The sequence below is a fragment of the Labrus bergylta genome, chromosome 5 (assembly GCF_963930695.1).
Source record: "Labrus bergylta chromosome 5, fLabBer1.1, whole genome shotgun sequence".
NCBI lineage: Eukaryota > Metazoa > Chordata > Actinopteri > Labriformes > Labridae > Labrus > Labrus bergylta.
This window is the reverse complement of record NC_089199.1, coordinates 2280543-2300454: the sequence shown is the minus strand read 5'-3', so window position 1 is coordinate 2300454 and position 19912 is coordinate 2280543. Positions and strand designations below refer to the sequence as shown.

The 19912-nt window shown below is 38.8% G+C and overlaps 1 protein-coding gene and 1 long non-coding RNA gene across 2 annotated transcripts; one reads left to right on the top strand and one right to left on the bottom strand.

The window, feature by feature from the left end:
• Positions 1 to 9749: 9749 nt before the first annotated feature.
• On the top strand, positions 9750 to 11294 carry LOC109990145 (uncharacterized). Its single transcript, XR_002278226.3, has 3 exons — positions 9750 to 9968; positions 10409 to 10444; positions 10584 to 11294. It is a non-coding gene; the product is annotated as an uncharacterized lncRNA (long non-coding RNA).
• A 1311-nt stretch (positions 11295 to 12605) lies between these two features.
• Positions 12606 to 18168, bottom strand: LOC136179200 (bcl-2-like protein 15). Its single transcript, XM_065954533.1, has 4 exons — positions 17989 to 18168; positions 17413 to 17531; positions 15606 to 15827; positions 12606 to 14157 (listed from the first exon to the last, which is right to left on the bottom strand). Exons 1-4 carry the CDS (start codon positions 18128 to 18130, stop codon positions 14140 to 14142), a joined length of 501 nt encoding a protein of 166 aa, XP_065810605.1. The 5' UTR covers positions 18131 to 18168; the 3' UTR covers positions 12606 to 14139.
• Between the last annotated feature and the right edge of the window lie 1744 nt (positions 18169 to 19912).

Sequence of the window (19912 nt, the reverse complement as noted above, 5' to 3'; positions counted from 1 at the left end):
GCTGACTAAGATGAATTTAATTACTAGAGTGTTCAGCGGTTTTGATAATTAAAAAAGAAGTACTTTGCAGGTTGTAACAACAAAATGACAAAACTAATTTGACGCAGAGGTTTTTCTCTGTGTCCAAATAGGTAAGTCATGTTTGTCAGTTTTTATCCCAGAGGGCCCTACAATCTGCTACAACCCCATCACTTATTGTCCGTTGTCTGTTTCTCAGTATGAAACTTGTACCCGATATGAAACAGCTACTCAGTTTTTTGTTAGAGCAAAAAAGTGTAGCAAAACTTTAATTACATAGACCTTGTTCTCAGCAGTCAAATGTGCTGCACTGCATTTTAATGTGTTTCTTTATGAAAACATTTACTTCGCTTTTCTGTATGTACGAATACTATGAAAAAAAGATCATATTAACCCCACATGCTAAATGACCTGACATTTTAAAGGACACACTTTAAATTGAACTTGTGTTTATTTTATTTTACATACTATTAATCCCTGTGGGGAATTCTTGTTTACGCTCTGTTATTACACATAGGTCCATAATACAAACAAGCACAAACAGGACGTGCGTGTATGCATTGGTGGAGCGATAGTGGGGCTGCTACACACTGCTGCACAAGGAGCATGCCAGAGCTGTTGGGGGTTCGCTGCCTTGCTTAAGTACCCTGGAAGTGCCCTGGCACCTCTCCAGCTACCAGACCAACTTCCATAATTTGGTCCTAACCAGGACTTGAACTGATGACCCTCCATTTCCCAACCCAAGTCCCTACAGAATGAGCTACTGTTGCCCCCAAATGAGGCTAGCAAGTGAAAACTGGTTGAAGTTGTTAGTTTTTCAATATAGCAGATTTCATCATAGGTCTCTCTGAAGCCCAATCATCATTATCTTTGCATCACATCATGTATGAAGACCCTTAGATCAGGTACTTAGACATAACGTCATTCAAAGTCACAAATATCTATCCTATAAATAGAGAGATTGAATTTTAACTCTTCATGAGGTCAAGCAACTGTACTCCTCTAAACCTACAGATCACTTGTAGCCGGTTTAAAAGCCTGGGGGTCCGAGGCCTCTCCTGCATTCTCTTACAGATTTAATGTTTGGTTGGTGCAGACTGCAGCAACACAGGGACACACTGATTTTGGAAAACAACAACTTTAAATTGAGTGATAAAGTGTATTGGGGTAACGTGTCCATCCTCAGCTGCTGTCATGTTTTTCACAGATTAATCCAACAAGTCTGTTGGTGCTTACATATTGCCGGATCCAGGCAGGATATTTATGCCTCTTCTGCATTGTGTAACATATGGAGGGGTTGGTGTTAAAACCACACACTGGGACACACATATAACACCGTTGCAGATACAATGTGTAAGTAGAAAAGTATTCATGAAGGTGGTGCTGTTTCAGAACAGCCATGTGGAAAGGACTAGTGGTTACTTGATCATCCACCTTCATGTTATTCATCTTACCCAACCACAAATGCTTCAAATATTACAGATTCATTTATTTTGAGGTGCATCTTTTTGTGTTTGCTTTTTTTTCTAAATGTTAAACATGTCTGCCACTAATGGCAACCAAAGGACAGGAATGGTTGCAGAAGAAATCTGTAGGCAACAAATGATGTGTCGTCACTTCACAGACTTTAATCGGCCAATGAACTACGAGTCTATTTCTCTGAAGATATTCTATCTACTCTTTCTAATGATGTAGCATTGAACTTGTTAAATGTCAAACAGGCAGAACAAATACATCTCAATATGAAATACCCTGTGTATCTTTGTGCTAACGTTAGTATCTGTCCCATGTCACCTCCATTGGTAATAAAGACGTGTAATAATGAAGTAAACCTGGTTCTTACCCTGTGTGTTCTAGCTGTGCAGATGCAGAGACGGGGTGCTGTTTGGGGCAGAGGGCGTCTGTGATGGAGAGGAGTTCACTTTCAGGCAGGGTGGGGAGGAGGAGTCGCAGGTCCTCCAGGAGAACTTCAGGAGAGACTTGACTCTGCTTCACCAGCTGAGACGCAAAATCCAGATCCTGTGATGAAGAGCATGACACAGAGCTACCTTCAGTACAGTGTTCTTCTTACCCTGGCTTTACCGTTAGATTAAATATAGAACTGCAAATATCACAGACCTGGTCACAGTTTGCATAAAGTCTCCAGAGCTCCATTTGTTCTTTCAAATATTCTATGGCTTGATTGTTGGCAGTCATTTCTTTCAACCTAAAAACACCAGAGAGTTTCAACACTGTAACATTTATTGGCCTCTGTGGAGCCACAAAATTCCTCTTTACTCCTGAGGTGACATTCCAGCTCACCTCTCAGCCAACACTGTGTTGTTGGTGTGGTTTGATCTTGTGGTAGCTCCAGTTCTTTTCACATAAAAAGCATTGAAGTGCACCATTAACTCAATTTGCTGCTGTTGCTTGATGCACATGGGCTTCGTCCTTTAAATGATCCTCAGAATCATTTTTAAACAAAACAGTATTTACATCATCAGAATAAGACAGATGTGGGTATAGAAACGTCATTCCCTGAATAAAGGAAGAATACAAGGGAACATTTTTAATCATGTCATTTAGCTCTTAAGCTAAACAAAAAACAAACTAAATAATGTGCATGGTGAAAATTATTGTTTTTTTCTTCTTCTACATTTTACAATACATAGGTCAGCTGAAAATGTAATTCCAAAAACTATATGACAATTTTTTATAATTTAATTTGACTGGTCATTCAAACAGCTTTCCATTCTCTGAGCTGCCAGAGCGGTGTGCAGTTTGTTCCTAGAGACGGCGTGGGGCAGCACCAGGCTGTGGTCCATCACAGACAGACACTTCTGAAACTCCAGTTTCATCCTGAGACGGTCATCTTCAGAAAGTGTCAACTGGGATGAACATAAACAACTGAAACATAGGGAGAAACGACTAGCAGTTAAAAACACTGGGGTTTGACCTTTGACCTTTGATGGCTGAGTTTCTTTTGTGAGTTCAAAATGTGAAACAACAATGCAGGATAGTAAAATTATTATTTGTGGGAAATGTGCTTTGGGAGGAACAGTCTGGTGTCTGACCTTTTGATTACTATCTGAAACTCCATCTAAAGTGTGCAAATCATGTGAAACCAAATGTACAAAAACAAGTTTCATATTATGCAGTAGGAGCTTGTTCTAAATAAATACATTCATTTATTTGTATAATCTATCTACCTCTCCAAGAGAGAACCTGACCAATAGGGAAAACACAAACATTCATTTGTATGAATACTCATAAATAAAAGGGCCGATGTTATCTTTACACTGACCTGAAGAAAGCTCTGAAGTTTTCTCTGAGCTCTTTCTGCTCCTGCAGCTCTCTCTCCATGGCTTCCCTCAGAGCCTCCCTGGTGTTTCCTAGAGTGTGTAAAGCTGCCTTTCCTTCCTGGTGCAACTTTTCTTGGCCCTGCAGGAGACCACTTGTTCCTTGTCCTGCCTCTGGTTCTATCTGCAGAAGGGAGCGCTGCGCTCCTGTGGGCGACAGTGTTAGCACGGCCTGGTTAGCAGAGGGCTGGATAGCTTTGAGATCTGTTATGGAGACTTGGATCACACGCCTTCCCTCCAGATCTTTTGAAAGATCTGACAGATCCTTCTGTCTCTGTTTGTGAACCCGCAGTCGGGAAAAAGCCAAGTGAAATTATTTGTTTTTTTCTATCTAATGCAGGTGTTTAGAATAAAAGCCTCAACATGTATGATCTCCTCACCATGTCAGAGATGAACTCCCGTCTCTTCTTAATCAGTCCACAGTGCATGGCTCCCCTCTCCTGACTCAGTGCCTCATCCACTCTCTTCCTCACCATCACCAGCTCCTTCTGGGACTTCTCCTTTAGCTGCTCTAGCTGCTCTGCAGGCACAATGCTCCCCCTGGTGGAGAGATGTAGGTAAGACATTGGAAGAGGCTGCCCTACAGGTAGAGCTAGTGAAAAAACTTCTGTTTGGTGTTACTTTCTGTTCAATACTACAAAAACAGATTAACTTTTTAACATTTGTGTTCACACTTCTCTAGTAGCTTATTGTGCTACGTTAGCACAACTATTGATGGATGGTAACCAACCATGTGATGTCATTGCTGGTAACTACGATGGGCCCTGACCTCCTGATGTGAGTGAACCAGCTGTCCAAACTGCTGGAGGTGCTGGAGAAGGCGTCAGAAATCAGGCTGTTGAGGCTGTGAAGGCTGTGCACTAAGAACTTCCTCTGTGCATGACGCTCAGATAGCACATAGCGCTGGTTAGCAAGGACAACATCCAGCACCTCCTCTAGCTGATCCTGGACAAAAAAGGAAAGGACACATCTCATATCAAATCTCATTATTTTTATTTTTTTTATGTTTTGCTTCAGCAACAACCTGTTGGATAATGCTATTAAATAAAAAATGTATGCACTTGTAATAATGGCAAAATATATAAACACGAGCATGCAGTGAATAAGTGATCTTATCATTCTCAATCAATCATCTTTAGCATTCAAGCCAAAGCGTAAATTAGAAAAATATGTTTTACTGTAATCTTGATTAAGATGTTAGGGGTTGGAATTAAGTACTTTTCATAAAAGTTGCAGAAACAACACAACTCCAGCTTTAAAAGTTTCACTTGTGATTACGTCATAAAAACAGGGGAGCCGCCTGTGTGGAAAGGCTGTTGTTGATAACGCAGTCAAATTTAGAGAGTGCAGCATAACATCTGCGGTAACCAGATGCACAAAATGATCAAATAACAGCATTAAAACATTTAAATGTAACTTGTGACATCATACTCCAATCTTTACATCTAAAGTGAAACCTAACAGCAGACAGCTTCCTCTCTCTCTCTCTGAACACCTGCAGAGCATACAAATGCTACTCGCAGCACTATCTAGAGTGGTACAGAGCAAGGGACGACTGTCCACAAGATAGATGTTTTTAAAATATATCTTTCTTTTTTTGAAACAGTCCAAACGTATACATTTGTGGCTGTAAACACTGTCATGGATCATCATTAAATCTTGTGAGTTAACATTCAGCATTCTAGATAAATCTGGTAGAACATGAATTTGTTCAACATTTAAATAGTAAACTCAGTACTGTGATGGCCCTTGCCATGGTGTTTGGCCTGGTACTGCTTGTGTTTTGTGTTTCAGGGTTTGGCGTCATCTGGTGGTTGGTGGTGGCATGCCTGCTGGTCATTGGGAGACTCGCCCACCTACCTGCTGATTGCAGATGGGCTTCACCTGAGTGGAAGGGCATACAAGCCAGGCTGCCAGAGCTTTCTGTCGCTTCCTCGGGACAGACTGGACTTATTTCCCTCTGCCCTTGTATTTTTGGTTGTTCGGAAATAAACTAAAACTTAAGAAGCAAGTTGACTGTGGCCCTCCATTTTGAATGTTAGGGCCTACACGAGCTGGTCATAACAGTACTCTGACACTCTATTTTTCAGTTACTTGACAGGTGAAGTAATCGTGCTGAAGACTCTTGGTTGTACTCTTCTCCAGTTCGCCCTGGTGGCCTCCTCCAGCTCCTTGGAGAAAATCTTGTGCAGCTCGACCCGACGCCACTCAATGACCTGCCTCTGGACCTTGGCTGAATAATAGCTGTATAATTGACTATTACTTTGGATCCAGCTGAAGAGGTAAAAAGTATATTCTGTTATTGAGTGTGGATGCAGCATGCAGAAAATTAAAACACTTGCACATTTTTGAAGAAATGTTTTGTAGGATTATAAACATAAAATGAACTCCCACACTTGCCAGACAGAGTATCGATGGCAAATGTCTGGTAGCCTCTTTCCACCACTCTGCCTTCAGTTTTTAGGGCTGCTATTCCAGAGATGGAGTCCCTGATAGCCACCTGAGACAGGTTGGTGCCCGCAGCTTGGCCCAGGTTGTGAATTAGGAGGAAGAATGTAAGCTGAGGTGGATCAGTGTTGAGCTTCACCTGAGGAACATATGTTGGTGTGATAAGAGTATGAAATACTGGATAGTCTCCAATGTGTTGATTTACAGTTTCATATCCATATATTTCAATTTAGAAAGAACAATTTTCATCTTCTGACATAAGTTTCTTTACAAACCTGTGCACACTTGTGGAATTTGACCCCAAATGTAGATGGAGGTGCTGCACTCTGAACCTGCAGAAACATAAAGGGAAAAAGACATTCCGTCATCTTAAAACAATATGTTACGATTTCATGGTTGATCTGTTCAGAGCGTTAAGTCCTAACAAACACTACACATACAAGTTTGTAAAAAAAATAATCAATCTCATTAAGTTCGGACAAATACCTAAGCATTCCACTTTTGTCTTAAGACTGAAGTTAAGTGGACTTCCGGTGGCCTGGTGAGTAGTAAGGCAGCATAAGAAGGAGCTCCTGCACTGAGAGTAATAATACCCCTTAATTCAAGTTTCTAACACGGTTGAAGTAATTTAAACTCAAAGAACGATGAGTGGGGACAAAACTAAGAAGGGGAGAACAACGACTCGGGGCTACGTCGAGCCCGAAACTCGACACGAAGGCAACGCTAGAGAAACGCTCACATGTGATAATGGCGACAGGACGGATAACGAGACCTCACCTGCTGCACTTGGCTCCCTCAAAAAAGTTGTGAGTGAAGTGGTAGCTGAAGGCATGCACGACCTTAAATCAGAAATGAAAAAAGAACTGTCGCAGGTCAGAATACATTTTGTGGAAGACATGAAGGTAAAATTCGACGAACTAGCTACCGAAATTAACCAGCAAGTTAGCATCGCTACCGGCAAGATAGAGAAAGTGGTTAAACGACTGCGAGACATGCAGAGGAACATGGCAGGGAAGGATGAATGGGACATTGGAGTAAAAGACACTCTCGTTCAGCTGCTAAATAGTCAAAAGCGACTTCAGGAGAAGGTAACGGACTTAGAAGGACGTTCCCAACGTAACAACATATGGATCTACGGCATCCCCAAAAACACTGAGGGCTCTTCTATGTCACGCTTTGTGGAAAGTATGATTTTTGTCGGAGCTGGGGGAAAGCATGGGCCTGTGCGGTGAAAAGAGTTGGGGAATTGAGAGAGCTCACAGGGCACTTGGCCCCCAGCCTCCTGCGAGCGCAGCCCCGCGCTCAACAGTGGTCCGGTTCCTACAGTTTAATATCAAGGAGAAAGTCCTCCACGCTGCATGGAAGTAATCTATTCATGTTCAAGAAAAAAAGAGTGTTTTTCGACCACGACTATGCCGAGAATGTGCAAAAGAAGAGAAAAGAGTAAAACCCAATTAAACGAGTACTAAAAGAAGATTCGTTTTCAAACACCGCTGACCCGTATGGGCGTACACTTTGACTCAGGCGCGGTCACGTACAACAGTGCCGAGGAAGCCTCGGAGGATCTAAGGAGACGTGGATTCACAGTGGGACCGCTACCAACGAGGAAATCCAAGGACATCACAGTGGAGTCTATTAACGAACTCTTGCCATGGAGTACAGCAGGGACTCGACGAGCTGGGAACGTGCACACCTACCAAGGGAGCATACGTGAGAGGCTGAAGGAGTTTCAGAGGCGGGACCGAGAGGATGCCCCAGTTGATGAGTAATGCCTTTACCCTTCTCCATGGAGAAATGTTTATATGTTCTCCCTTTAGTCTATTGGCCCTTTGGCTGAAAGAGAAATACCCTACTCTGCTGTGACTATAATGAGCCAGTAACAAAGACTAATTGGCAACCTGGGACCTCCCCTTAAGTTTATGTTGGAACAATGAACGATGCAGGTGATTCTCACAACAAGCCACCCAATTTTTTTTTTTGGCCCCCCCCCCCCCTTTTTTTTTTTTTTTCTAAGTAGGCTACTGCCGAGTGGCCCCACCTAGTGGCTTTCCCCCTCCACATAAAGAGGTTGCAAGGAATCCTCTGAACTGGAAGACCTGTTTGGTATTAGGATGGTTCTGTTCACAAGTTCAGTGAGTTTTATCTTGTTTTGTTTTTCATGTGAGGACTGGCACTGGATTTTCACAGGTACAGGTTAATATGTTTATGGTGAATGATACACATGCAGTACTATAATATACAGTCTCTGAATGTGAATGGTATAAACAATCCCATCAAAAGAAGCAAAATTGCTGCAAAACTAAAAAGAGAAAACCTCAATGTTGCTTTTTTGCAGGAAACCCATTTGTCTAACACAGAACATGAGAAGTTAAAGAAAATGGGCTTTAGAAATTCTTTTTTTTCCTCACACAGAACGGGGAAGAAAAGAGGAGTAGCTATTCTTATTTCCTAGGAAAACCTAAAGAATTTTGAGGATCTGCGTCAGTCTTGAGTTGGGTAAAGAGGATTTTTACAGATACCTACAGATTCGTCACTTTTCTCTGAAGGAAATAAAGATCACAAAATTTAGCCGAACCCACTATAATAACACAAATATTTATTGATGCTTATGATTCAAATAGTACCAAAGGCATAACTGGCCAATTCTACAAAGGTTTTACCTTAATGAACAAAGATACATAATTTATCGCTTTAAAGAGAGCATTCTCTTTTGTCTCCTCTGACACTTTCTTCACTAACTTTGCTTTTTCATTTTTAAGTGTGAGTATCATATCTTGGAGGTCTTTGGTTATGATTGCATCCTTTGCTTGGTCTTTCTCGAAAACGGCAAGCCTATCCATGAGATGATCCACTGTGTTTCTCTTGTCCAGTTCTTGTTTCATCTCTTTTAACTGTCTCTCAACATCTAGTTTGTCACCCAAAACTAGAGTATAAACTTTTTTGTCCATTGCTTTCTCTGTTCTGGCTTTCTCGCCTGCAATGACAGTTTCATGATTTGTTATAACATCATTCAAGTGCTTCTCTTCTTTTTTTGTACTTTTCAAGCAGCTCCATTTTCTCTTTCTTCTCTTTCTCCATCTTGATCACAAAATCTTTCGTCTGCTCTTTGCATATTTGCACTTCCTCCTCCATCTTTTTGTTACACTCTGCCAGCATGAATTCTTGATCTTTATCATCTCTTCTGTCTATCTAACTCTTTCTTGTGGGCTTCCTCCGTTTGACTCAAAAACAGCTTTAATTGTTTAAGTTCACCTTGAATTTGTGAATGATGAGTCTTGACAATTGTATCCCGACTCTCTGAGTTGCTTATTTTCCTTTTGCAGGATAGCAATTTGCTCACCTCTGTCCTTCAATTCCTTCCTCTGTTGAACGAATTTAATGTTTGTTTCTCTTTTTTCTGTAAGTAATTTGTCATGTTCAATGGTCTTTTCTGTAAGTTCTTTTTCCACAATTTCCTTTTCTCTGTCTCTGTTGATTAACTCCTGCATGTCTCTTCTGGTGTAGGTCATTTTCGCTTCCATTTTGTTTGCTTCCATTACTAAAGCCTGTTCCTCACGTTTTGACAGTTTTTGTGGTTGTAAACTGATCCTGTATTTAGCTCTCTCAAAACGTTTAGAGGTGTGTGTGTCTCTTTCATAACCTCTGTTCTGTCACGTGATCTGATCACACGAAAGTGCAGACTCGAAACTTCCTCCCATTTCCTATTCCATTCCTATTTGACGTTCCTAGGTCATGTAAAACTGGAGATATGATAGTTTTAATATATTTAGTCCGCATACATTTTCTTGAGATTTAGCGCGGTCGTTGCGTTTCCTGGTATTTCTTTGTCATAAAACGAACGGAAAAGTGTCGAATCTGCAGGCTCTGTTCAACAGAATTGATTTACCTAAACAAGAGGACAGGCCAATAGCATGCATTGCTTTGTATCATGTGGTTTTTGACAACCAATCTGAACGAGGATGAAACAAAGAGCTTGTCCCCCGGCGCTTCTCTCTGTAACAGCTGCAAAAACAGAAACATAAAACATCCAAGCATCAAAATGCAACGACGAGTGAACATCCACCAAGTCCGCGACCTATTTTATCAAGTTGGAGGAGAGGAAGATTCTGGAAACTCCTCCTCAGCTCCTGAGAGGATGAAGCTAACATCGATCCTCCAAGAAAGGTGAGTCAAACTTTTGTTCTGTTATTTCCAAGTGTATTATGGGTGATTATTATAAATATTATATTATTGCTTTGTTGAACATTGCATTTAGTCGAACTATAGACTTTTTTACAGAAGATATGTAGGTAAACACACACACCTTTGAATCCCATGCCGTTTTTTTGAGCAAATATGCATTTAGCCTTTGAGTGTCTTTACTAAACTTACGATGTCAAAGCCCTCTGTTTTGGTGCAGGAGATTCAGTAGCTGTCCTGCACCACTGCTGCCTCTGTGCGGGGGAAACACTGGGAGTGATGACAAAGAGAAATAAATACAGGCATATTGTCTGTGATCTTGAAGTATTTATTCATATAATTTGCATGGAAACATCAAGTGTCTGAAATGCTGTGATGTCCAAGTTACAGTCTATATTATTGTTTTTTCTTTAACATCCACACAGAGGAAGATGACCAGCTGAGGACTGCAACAGCTATGGGTGGGTGGGTACTGTAGAATGTTCTGATGGAAAAAGTGTTGCTTTGGTGGAAATGTTTTGTTGTTTTGTCATTTTACTATGAAATGTCTTTGCTCAGTGCTCTCTTTGTAAACCAGCTTTTAACATTTTACATCCACAGAGAGGAAGATGACCAGCCTAGGGACCCAACAATCAATGTTGATCCTGTGAGGAGTCTTCAGTGGAGATCCATTCCTCCTACGAGGGCTAGACAAAGCGCAAAGCGTCGTCTGGAAAGATCTGCAACAGCTCAGGCAACACAGCCAGACCACTCACATACACACACTGTTCAACTCCATGCCAAATTTCAGCCTCCTATGGCGAAAATATTATATTCCAATTTATTTTGCCATGTCTTACCTACATTGGAAATGCTGTCATGCTTTTTATTATTCATCAACCAACATGTGTGACAAGGTTAGACTGACTTGTGTTTGTTTTCTCTCATGTTTTTGTTGTTTGAAATGTGTTTGGTAGATAAAATACAAAAACGCCTATGGACACACCTGCTTTTTTTGTAAATATTTGAATACCAAATGTCCTTTATATATTTCCATTTATTATTTTGATAATTATTATTATTGTTCTAGCTTTGTCACTGCTCAAAACAGTTCCCAGGAGCAGTTTTGAGTAGTGGCAGGGACTTTTTGGAGCAGTGGCATAGCTAGAATACAAAAAACGCCCATGTACAAGCTTACTGTTGTTGTATAAATTATTATTTTGTTTTTATATTTCAATTTTTATACATTTGAAGTTCATTTTTATCAATTCAAAACAGTTCGTCCAGCACTCTGTGTTTTTTAGAATAAAAAAGTAATACATTTAAAAAAAATGAATTCTCTATTTTTTTTTTTGTGTGTGTTTGGGTCCTGTGTGTTGATACAGTATCTCTAGGTGACTAATGAATGGTCAAATCATAAAGGTGAGGTTGTGCTGAAAAAAATGATACTAGGCACTTGTTTGATAAACATTGTTGATGTAGTCAGATAAGTAAAATGACAATTATAGCAAAACAGCCTCAGACCTCAGAGGGTTAAATGCAATGAGCCCTTCTGTGTAATCCCTGATTATTTTCTTAATAACTTCTTTATTTTCTTGCTTATGAACTTCTCAGCAGTAATATTTCATATAACATATAAGATCAGGGTTGATGTTCTTGTAACAGCCGCTCAACAGTAATGTTAAAGGAAAGAGAAATGAAGATGTATGAATATTTGGAATAATACTTGTTTAAAAACTATGAACACGAAGCACACTTTTTGCTTATTTAGATAGGACTAGGATGGTTATTGCACAGAAAATGGAACAGCTTGAGGACTTCACCATGAGAAGCCCATGCAGCTAGGCAGAGCTCACATAACCCCCGAGGAGCATCTTCCACGCAGAAGGGCGGCTGAGTGTCTTTATTGTGGCATACTAAGACACTTTCTCTCCACCTGTACTTTTGGCACAAAGTTCCCATTTTTGGTTTTGAGCAAAATCTGTACCTGTACTGTTTGACTGTGAGAAAGACGTAGTGCGAAATGATAGTCCCTTGCACATTTTTCTTTTTGCCATAACTTGCCCGTGTTCTCTAGTACTGTCTTTAGATTCTGCCTGTGTGACAGAGAGTTCATTGGAGTTAATACATTTCACTCAAGTGAAGTACTTTCAAAATAATTTCATTTCATAGTTCCAGCTTTTCAGATGTGAGGGTTTGCTGCTTAACCTCAAAGAAACGTTATAATTACATTGTATTCTTCATTCCTTTGTAGTATTGTTGGCTGAACACATCACATTGTTGAAGGGTCACTATGGGTTCTGGGCAATGTTGAAAGAAAAGTTATCAGACACACTGTTAAGTCAGTTATGGAGGAATAAATTGTTATATTACTCCCAAGTTATCATCGGATACAGACGGAGGGACTGTTTTTTTGCAGGACTCTGAAACAGTATTTCAACAGTGTGGTATATGTAGCCTTCTTAAAGGAGGTGAATAAGTCAGAGTTCAACAGCTTCTTCTGACAGGATGTTTAGTAGGCGTGTTCTTGTTTGCATAGGGGACTCATTCATGTTTCATGTGTATAAATTGTTAAAACGTGATTTTAAAAACATCTGAGAAGAATCTGAATGTCATATTTCAGTTACACAGTACAAAACTCAGTTTAGAAGTTGCACTTTTTTTTAATGAAATTGTTTTAAGAAATTACAAAAAAGTAATGTTTGTGCTATTACAATCAAGTTTTAAACACAAAGAAAGCTGCATATAACATTTAACATTTTAATAATTTGTTGTTTAACTCTTGATTGAACCCTGCAGATGTAGAAGTTGTATCCAACAGTTCAAACGTGTAGTATGTTGACGGCACATCTGAACATTTCATTTATTAAAGCATTAAAATGAACGTCAGAGTTAAGAAAGCTTGAGACATGATAGCATAGCACCCGTAGATTTCAAATAAAACACAAAAGTATTTAAAACCATAAATACATTTAAAAACTGAATTTGCATTCCTTCATTGAAAAAAGTATCGATATGTACAAATCCCAAAGTTTGAAGATGGATTTAACAGTCTAACGGTTGTACTTAATCACTGCAGAAATAAGAATCACTTGGCAATAGTGTTGTGGTACTCCAAATCGGTCTTGGTCTCGAGACCACTTCTTGAAAGTCTCGTCTAAGAATCGAAAGCATTTTTACTCAGACTCAGACTGGGCAGACTCCGGATTTTAAATCAAGACCAGTCAAGACCACCACTGAAAGGCTTATATGTTTTCCTCATCATTACTGTGATTAGAAAATGTTTTTCTCTTCCTTGAACAATTCTTTTCCCCCTGTGATGGCCGCAACCTTCCCAGTGTTACGATCCAAGTGAGTGACACACCCACTGAACACTAGATGATGTGTTTTCAGAAATATTCATGGCTTCAGTCTCCACTGCCTTGGGTCTTGGTCTTGACTCGGCCTCGAAGCACTCTGGTCTTGGGTGCTGTATGTCTTGGTCTCAGTTAGTGTGGTCTTGACTACAACACTACTTGGCACAATAAATTGTACATACAGAGGCAGGTACAATTAAAATGAAGTAACTTAAATAATTATTTATACATTTATTTGAACTCTCACTAGTACAAAAGAATAACCCACAGAAATACAAAATTTTAGCTAAAAAATAATCTAGTTTTTTCTTCTTTTTTACTATTAAGTAAACATCAATGTAGTGGGGAACAAATCTAGAAGTGTGATGCTCTAATAATGAATGATTTCTGGTGAAAACATTTGTTTATGAATAAAAGTGAAAGTTACTTGTGTCAGTCATATCAGTGTCTGTTTGCTTTCTAACAACCTTGGCACAACAATTATTCACATTATTTCACAGACAATGATAGTCAATCTGAAGTTGAATTTTCTTGATTTGAAAGTTTAAACGACTTCAAAGATTTAAAACAATGATTGCCTTCACCTGTGATTTAAGCTAATTTAAACATCACTCAAATATTTAGTTTGTGCAAGATTGTATAAAAGAGAAAGTGAGTGAGAGAGCTGACTCTAGTGTAAGATCAGTGATCAGCTGACTTCCTGTGTGATTATAGACAGGTCGAAGGTGAATATGGTGGCCCCACAAGGTCATCTGGTGAAATTTTCTTGTTCGGGTAGGTGAAGATGTACATTAGAGAGGCTGCTGTGGCAAGATTTGGTTTCAAACTTTGACTTTATCCTGAAAGAAACACAATACACAGACTGTCACAAGAGATATGAGTGACTGCAGATATATAGTAGTTCTGTTTCAAATTATTTGAATTAAATCCATGGTTCCTTTATGTGTGGATACAAGTCACAACATTTTGTATAAAGACTTTAAGAAGCATTATAACATGTCAGTTTTCTTAAAAAAAAAGAAATTGCAGCCAACGACAGCTCTTCTTTGTTTGGGCTTGTTGTTACTAGTTTGAGTTGAGGTGTGTAAAGCTTATCAGACACCAAACACACAGCAGCTTCTTTTTTTATCACTGTTAGACAGAGAATTTACAACTCTAGGAAGTCGCTTTGACAATCATTATATCTGTGGTTGTGACAGATGTGCAGAAACAGTAGAAACTCTGCATTCGTCTGATGAAGAATTCCCCCTCAGTCATTCTCTCGTTTTTATTTCTTTTGTTACCAAACTGGATCAGCACAGTTTGAAGCTGACTGGAAGGTTAAAGTTCAATCTAACTCACAGAGATTATGGTCTTCCTGAATGAAATAAAATTCATCTAACACAAGCTTATGTGCCATTTCCCGTAAACGTAAAAGGTAAAAATATTCAACATCTTAACCATTATGATAGAAGATATTGAATATATCCTAACTATATATTTTGCTGAGTAATGATTTTCTTAAATAATGAAGTCAAATCCCTTCTGGGTTTGTTGTTGTCAGTTCTGTGTTCACTGACGGGGCAGTGGTTTTGTGTGTTTTTGCTCAGAGGCTCAAACATGTTTCTAACATGAATCCCTCCCTCTCAAACTATTATCTCTGCCACCACGAGGGGTGAGAGAGTTTTGTCGCAGGTGTACGATTCTAGGAAAAACAACAGAATTCCCAAACCGAAAGAAAATACTTTGTTTGGTCTAAAATAGTTCAAAGAAATAACCGAATCCAAAAAACTCTGGGACTGCATATCTGAATGGAGATCAGTCCAGTCTGTAAGAACACAGAGGGAGGGGCGCTTTGATTGAGCAGTGACATCTACATCTGCTACAAAAGTTGCATACCATTCCTTTAAGGTGTTAAGATCCGGTTTGGTCTTGTTAAACAAGTTCATTGCAGTTTCATTTTACAAGAAATGAACCAGGAAGTTGACATCAACACAGTGTAGTGTTGCGTCATGAGTGCATATCCCACCAGGCGTGGTGGTTTAAAATATAGAGGAAGCACTTTCACTAATCTTTGAAAATGAGTTAAATGAAGTGAAACTGGAATCTGGCAACTCAAACCCAAAGACGATTCACTTGTATTCCAATTAAAAGCTCATTGGGTGCATTAGTGACATTGATCCTTATAACAATGAATGAGTCATTGTATCAGAAACAACTTAAATCTCTTCTCTGTTATATTGTCATTTTTAACTGTCCTGACATGTGCAAGTGATTAAAAAAAAAAAAGAGAAGAAAATCTACTTACCCATCCACCTTGCTGACTAACCCACGTGCCCACACGTCTGGTAAGGAATGAAGTCATTGCACTTTGGACTTGACTTTTCAGACCAGGGCAGGACTTCTTGATATATAATCCAAAGGCCACGGAGGCCTTGATCAGCTGCATCTCTGAAGCCACTTCAGCTTGCTCAAGGACCTGAGACTGAAACACGGAGTCCACGCCTTTGCTGAAAGCTGCATCAACAGCCTGGAGTTATAAAAAAAATAAAAATCTGTCATCTTAAAGGACTGTACAATGAACAGATTGTTAGGAACGAAGCTGTATGCATGGTTTTATTTAGTGATTGAGGAAATCCAGCACATTTCTCCTCTCATAAGTTCCCTGTTTGCATTAGAAAAATATTCAGGGTGGGGCACGGATGGTGGAGCAGCTACCCCGTGTACCAAGCCTATGGTCTTCATCACACTGGTCACAGGTTTGAGTCCCGGTCCTGACGCCATTTGATGCATGTCGTCCCGCACCATCTGTCCCCACCACTCCTGTCTTTCTCAAGTTGTCCTATATCTAATAGAGCCCAAAATAGAATCTTAAAAAAGTGAAGTCTCTAGATATCACACTGCTGATCAGCCACACACTAAGACAATGATAATAAGACAGCAGATTCTACAATTCACTTAGCAGACGCTTTTATCCAAAGCGACGTACGTACATCAGAGAGTAAGAACAACACAAGCAAGGATCTAGAAAAAAGGGAACAATGTCAGTAAGAGCAAACGATCAGCTTTGAGTGTCGATTATGATTTTATGATTTATGATTTTACACAGCTAGTTTTGTAATTGCAACTACAACACAGCTGAATATAATAGGTCTATAGTTATTTATCACAGATTATTATTAACAAATAATTTAATGTAACGTTGATTTGTACAAAACCTGTGAAACGGAGAAAGCTGATGACTAATGTTACCATTAGGATTGCATTCTGGCTACACCTATAATGTCCACGTCCAAAGCAAACAGCTTGCTTAGTTTTAAAACTATTTATTTGTTTTAGCTTGCACTCTATGATGGTTTTTATTACAACCATTTCAAAATAAAACATCAACAGTTATCCAGGAAACTCCTGAAGTCCACATGCATGCAGATTTGAAGAGCTGCTAATGGATTCAATTCTGTCACGATACAATGTCAACGTTTTTCTAACTTATTTGAATTTCATCCAAATGAATGCAAGCCATCTTCAAATCATCTTCAAATCAATATTCACTAAATGGAACCAGAGCATTGTTAAGATCGGGCTATTACAATGCATATTGGAGACAAGCAAAGCACTTGCATGTATGTGTCCCTCATGTAAGCAAGAGATGAATACATTAATTTCTTATCAGATTGTCACTGACTCTTTTTTTTTGCCAAGTAAAGGGAAAAATCCTGAAGTCTTTTTTGTGTGTAGGGACAACATGGAGGAGAAACTAACTTTCAACAATGGTGCCAGAAGCCTGTCTTCTAACAATATTTCAATATTTCAGAAAAGTTACATTTACAATTAAGAAATCTTTGCCACAAAAAAAAACATCTGGGAGGAACATTTCTCTTGAATTAATTGCAGAAATGTTTAGTATTTCTGTGATAAAACGTGTGGACACTATTTGAAACCTATTTAGATATGCTTTAAATATAAAATAGTCAACAAGAATTTTAGAAACCGACATCAGTCTAAAAATAATTTTAGTGTGTAAATGAGATGCTTTGTAATCTTGAAATCCTGCGAATGCCAATGGCCATGGAAAAAATTTTCAGATGTGACATGTTCAGGTGTGTGAAGCCTACCTCTTGTGCGGCTGCTTGCTTCAGGTCAGCCAATGCAGCTTGAAACATCAAGTCTTCATTCAAAGCATCAGCCACCCTCCTTAGTTTATCAGCTATCAGAACTGGGTCAAAATCATCATCTGCAAAAAGCACAAACGATCAGGATGTTATGGTCAGTGACAGTATACTCGTGCCTACAGGGGACATAACGTTAACTGAAGGGGTCTCTCTGTCTGACTTGTCAACAAGAACAACAAAAAGCTGTAGGAGCCAAGAGGTCTAACAGGTCAGGTGGTTATTTTTTATGAGGGACAAAAAAACAGGAAGCCATGTTCTAATATGCCAATAGGCTACAAACAAACATGTCCTTGCTAAGCTACGTTATCTAATATTTGTTTTAACGTGACCACGAAATGTCTGATAACTGAAAGCCCTTTGATATTTTTACAAATATCCTATATCCTTATATAATTTCCTTATTTTACGTCTGAAAATGAAAGTTACAGCACTGCACAGTCAGCTATGATGCAACGACACTGACTCACCGGTACCTACAGTCATACACTGTGTGAAGAAAACAAACACAAAACAACTTACCATCTGGGCCGTCTGGTTCCACCTCACCAAAAGCACACACCGGGTTAAGACTACGATTTTTAATATCTTCCTCGTCCCAAAGCAGACATTTGATTATTTCACTGGTCTGCCACTCCACGGTGGTGGTTTCAGTTGGAGCCATTTTTTCCAATGAAGATAACCAGCCGACAAACACTGACTCACAGTGCGCATGCGCACGCATAGGGGCGGTTACTCCCGAACTTCCGGAGAACGTCCTACACCGATACTTCACCTGTATGGCAAGCCCTTTTAACATTTAAGTATTAGCGGTAATAGCAATTGTAGATATCAATAATTGCTTTTGGACATGTTAGAATTCCAAGCCGACATATCCACAATGTAATTTTCACTAGTAACAATTCTAATTAAAGATATCTACAATTCATTTTTCACTAGTGGAAATGGTCATTGTAGATCTCTGTAACTTAATTACAACTAGTCAACTTGTGCCATTGACTTCTATTCAAATTGAATTACAGATATCTGTAATTCAATTTTTACATGTTGTAATTCAAAGTCAACATATCCATAATGACATTTTGTCATGTTGCAATTCTAATTCATGATATCTACAACTCAATTCTCACTAGTAAACATGTTAATTCTTGATATCAACAATTCTATTCTTAGTAGTGACAAAGTTCATTATGATATCTACAATTGTTCTAACATTACAGATATCATAAATTAATTCTAGATATCTAAAATGCAATTCTTACTAGTCGAAATTATATTATTGATATCTTGACCTGGAATTATTACATGTAAGAATGTAATTGCATATACCTTGAATTAACATTTCCACTAGTGAAAACTAAATTGCTACTTGTCAGCCAGACTGTTTTAATGTTAAAAGGGTTTGCCATACCTCTGTGGCCCGTTGGACTATTACATATCTGGCAGGGCAAACATGATTCTCGACAAACGACTGATTAAGTTTCTCAAATAAAATCAGGTACAAGAAGTCTGTAGGCTATAGCCTATTGTCCTCAAATGGGTAGTCTAGTTGAAAATATAAACGTTTTGTTCAGACGCCATTGCTTGGTAGCCTACACTGTAAAAAATAAAAAACCCTAGTTGTTATAAGTAAGTGTTCGGACTGCCTTACAATTTTAAGTTAACTGAATTAAAAAAGAAAGGTTGAGGTTTATTTGTGATTATTCAAAAGAAATACAATTTTTAGTCAAATAATCTTGACATCAAGTCAGTTGTATCCTACTTGTCTATCTTTAAGTTAACAAAACTTTTGATCACAATTCAGTGCCTGTGAAATTATTTAGTTGAGGCAAAATGGTCTTTTGACTCAATTTCTTTTGACTTAAAAATCCAAAATACTTTATCAAAAGAAAATATTGAGTTAAATGAATTCATCAATTTAAATTGAATATATATTTATATTTTAGTAAACTTAAATCAGTTTAGTTTATACATTGTTTTGGTGATTCTCTTTGCTTTTATGACAACTTTCAACTTCCTTTCAATTAACAATAAAAAAAAAGATATAATCTCTACAGGTTATTCATTTTATCATAGAAACCAACCAAACTTTATCATTGTTTTTCGGTCCAAGACGGTGAATGAGGTGGAAAGTTATGTTGTTGACAGAGTCTGTGGGAAGTTGTTCCTGGGTGATTTCAAGGCTTTGGCGTAAAGAATGAACTTGCTGTACAGCTTCAATCAGTGTGATTCGGGTGTCAAGGCCGGTAAGTTTATTTTCAGAGGAGGAAGTCCAATGCCACTGTGAACACAACTCTCAATAGACAGTGCGAGATCCACGATGGCGGTGTCCAGCTGTTATACGACAACAAACAACTCTGATCGGACTTTTAAGCATATTTTTTTTTCTGTATTCTCTACAAACTCTATTTCCTTTTTCTTTTTCTGAAATCGGAGTACAATTTTA